The 3810-nt window shown below is 43.3% G+C and overlaps 1 protein-coding gene across 1 annotated transcript; it reads left to right on the forward strand.

The window, feature by feature from the left end:
* Positions 1-2338: 2338 nt before the first annotated feature.
* Positions 2339-3040, forward strand: LOC146521961 (protein FAM200C-like). Its single transcript, XM_085154113.1, has one exon. It carries the CDS (start codon positions 2339-2341, stop codon positions 3038-3040), a length of 702 nt encoding a protein of 233 aa, XP_085010239.1.
* Positions 3041-3810: the final 770 nt, after the last annotated feature.

Here is a 3810-nt window from a genome sequence, read left to right on the forward strand (position 1 = left end):
TCTATTGTAGCCCTGCCGAACCTAGCAACTGGTCCGTAGTTTGGCTGTCCTAAACTATTTAAAATGAGTCAGTGGTTACACTTGCATATATTGTTCTTCATCAGCTGCACCACTTGCAGTTTTATTAAAGATTTTGACTGTACAGTGTGAGGCTGGCGCAGCCAAAAACACATCATTTCCAATTCTGTTTAACTGTCAGACTTTTCGGGACCGTTGAAGAGGCTCTTGTCAAGATTATTTCCAATCATGGCGAGGCATTTATTATCGGTGACCCCTTATCTGTCCCTCCATGTCAGATAATGACAGTGCTAGAGAAAACAACGGGTTGACCTTCATCTAAACCCTCCACTGGGGAGAGTCTGACAGCCGTTATGTACGCATTTGCGGCTCTTCACGGTTGTACCGCTTGTGATGGACGTTGGTTGTAATGCGAGGGAAATCACAGTGTTTAAAGCAAACGTGGTGTTTTCCTTTCGGCTTTGTTACCTTTCTTTTTATTCCCCGTCTCTTGTCAGCACCTTTTTTTTTGGGGGGGGGAATGTTTTTCTGGTGACAGTTCTCAGAGTCACGCTTTAGATTAACTGCATTTATTCATTAACAAAACCAATATTTTAAGCTGCCCGGATTCCCATTATTTTTCTCCAGGAGACTGAACTCTGTCATGCATTAATTTAATTCCCTCATGTATGAAATAATATCCTGCCTAAGTCAGCCAAGCCATTAAGGCTAGTTTTGCTGCAGTCTGATAAGTGGATGTATGAGGAACAATGATTAAACGATCTCAGCAGCCTTCCTCCCACTCTCTCATTAGGGGCTTCCCCTCGTCCTTTCCAGCACAATCACGCCAAGGACCTTTTTCACTACAGCCTTAGATTGGGATTTTCTATTGATTGTCTTAAAGAATGAAAGGACACAGCTTTCTAAGAGCAGCTCGTCATTTAAGAATCAGCAGTATTGACGGCTACAAGGTTCGGAAGAGTGTCCTGATATTTAAAACCCACTTTTATTCCCAGGCTTCCCTTTCAAATGAAAAGCTGAGGTTATATTTCTGTAACAAAACAAAATCAACAATGCTTTCAAATATTGACTGTCACTGTGGCAGCCCCTCTTACTCATTCATACACACATATATAAATGAGAAATGTGACCTTCAGAGAGATAAATGAACAAACACCTGCAGCTCTGATTCTTATTACAGACTGTGCAACGACTGAAAAAGTAGATAGAGCTGTTAATGCTAAGACTGCCAGTGTTTTGGAGTGTTACTTTGTACCTTTTGTGATCCTGGATAGACCACACATCTCGCAGAGTCCCCTGATGAAAGAGAATAAAGTGCTACAGAAGTTTCTGAGACGCTGGGACTGCTTTCTGAATGACTAAATACTCTGTGTACAGCTTTTAGTGACTGAAACTCCAGTTATTTGTTTAAAGCATAAACACTGTGTGTGCATTGTTCCATGACTAATACAATTACAGCCTCACTGCTGTTTTCCATTTCTATCTTTTCTTTGTATTTTGCAATGAATTGACAGTGAGGAGACATGAGGAGAGATGGGGAGTTGGGCTGATTAGAAGACGCACCAAAGATTTGAACCATGAACCTCTGCAGATATGTGCCTTGACTCCGATGCTACAAGGATGCTATGCATAGTATAGACCAGGGGTCACCAACACGGTGCCCGCGGGCACCAGGTCGCCCGCAAGGACCACATGAGTCGCCCGCGGGCCTGTTCTAAAAGTAGCTCACCATAACAACTTACCAGTAAGCTGCATCTATTTTTATTTTTTCTTGCTGTTTTTTTTTTAAATCACAATTGCATTGGTGTTAATTTGTTAGAGATAATATATATATATATTAAAGTTTATTATTAAATATTAGATCATGATCTAATATTTAGTGCTAGCTGGTCTCCACAGAAACAGTTGCCGTGAAGACCAGCAAAGGCAAAGGTGAGGAGATGAGGAAAACATGGCGGAAAAAAGGAAGAAAACATGTAATTTTCACAGTGAATGGGAGGAAGAGTTCTTTTTTACCACCGTGAAAGATTCATGTGTGTGTCTCATTTGCGGGGCAACTGTGGCAACGGCAAAGCGGCACAACGTGGAGAGACATTTCCGAACGTGTCACACAAGCTACCATGCTAACTACCCAAAGGGCAGCACACTGCGAGCGGAAAAGGCCCGCGAATTAAAGGCAGGTTTGAGCAAACAGCAGTCTTTTTTCACGAGACCGGTGAAAAACTCTCAAAAAGCAACCGAAGCCTCATTTAGAGCTACACATTTCATGATTAAGAAAAAGAAGGCATTTTTAGACGGGGAGGTTTTCAAAGAAGCAATGATGATAATTGCAAAAACTGTGCTTAAAGACGAGAAATATGGAAACGATGTAATCACCACTCTCTCCGATGTCCAGCTGGGGGCAACTACAATTGTTAGAAGAGTGTCGGCTATGTCCGGGAACTTGGCCGATCAGTTGGATCAGGATCTGGCAAAGTGCAGTTGGTTTAGCATCCAGTGTGACGAGTCCGTCGACAGCAGCAGTACAGCACAGCTGATAGTCTTTATCCGGATGGTATTTGATGGTTTTTCCACAAAAGAAGAACGTCTGACACTACTGCCGCTAAAGACAACTACGAAGGGAGTTGACATCTATAACGCGGTGAAGGAGTTTTTCGCGAAGAAAAAGGTACCGTTGGAAAAGCTGGTATCAGTGACTACCGACGGGGCTCCTGCTATGATCGGCCGACATACGGGATTCATCGCTCACTGTAAAGGTGACACAGAGTTCCCAAACTTCATGCATTACCACTGCATCATTCACCAGCAGGCGTTATGCGCAAAGGTTATCAGCTTCGAGCACGTCATGACTCCCGTCGTGAAGATCATAAACAGCATCCGCTCCAGAGCTAAACAGCACAGAACATTCAAGGTGCTATTGGAGGAGCTGTCAGCTGAATATGGTGACCTGCTACTACATACGGAAATCCGATGGCTCAGCAGGGGACGGATTTTGCTTCGTTTTTTTGTCACTTTTGGGTGAAATCAAGGAGTTCATGCAATCCAAAGGGGAAGACACATCTCTGCTGGAGGACACTGAGTGGACACTTGACCTTGCGTTTTTAACAGACATTACTGGGAAACTGAACCATTTGAACTGTGAGCTGCAAGGCAAAGGTAAGACTGTTGCTGACATGATAAGTGCTTTAAATGGATTTAAAGCCCAGATGAGCATTTTCTCTGTGCATTTACAGAGAAAAAAGGTGCTGCACTTTCCCTCTGTGCAGATGGTGCTGAAAGACAACGCTTCTGCATTTGAGACTTTTGACAAAGTTGCAGAAAAGTACACTCAAGTCATAAACCGCCTTGGTCAAGAGTTTGAGAACAGGTTTTGTGACCTTGATCAGCTTGAGCCATGTGTCTCATTTGTTTCCAATCCTTTCATGAATGTGGACACAACATGCATTGCTGAGCAACTAAGTTCAATGTTCAGCTTGGATGCTGGACAGGTGGAAATCGAAATTGTAACATTGCAAAATGACGTCCACCTCAAAGCCTATCAGGGTGCACCAAACTTTTGGTGCCTTGTTGACACAGAAAAGTACAGTGGTGTATGCACAGCAGCTATGAAGGTTGCCAGCCTGTTTGGTTCAACCTATCTTTGTGAATCAGCCTTTTCTGACATGAACTTCATCAAGAACAAACACAGAACACGCCTCTCTGATGCACATCTGCAAGACTCACTCAGAGTTGCAGTGTCAAGTTACACCCCAGATTAAAACACACTGGTGAACAGCATGCAATGCCAGGTTT

This window comes from Neolamprologus multifasciatus, chromosome 3 (assembly GCF_963576455.1).
Source record: "Neolamprologus multifasciatus chromosome 3, fNeoMul1.2, whole genome shotgun sequence".
In the NCBI taxonomy this organism is placed as follows: Eukaryota; Metazoa; Chordata; class Actinopteri; order Cichliformes; family Cichlidae; genus Neolamprologus; species Neolamprologus multifasciatus.

Excerpts from the sequence above, each read along its gene's own strand:
- LOC146521961 (XM_085154113.1), top strand. The coding sequence starts at position 2,339 with ATGATAATTGCAAAAACTGTGCTTAAAGACGAGAAATATGGAAACGAT.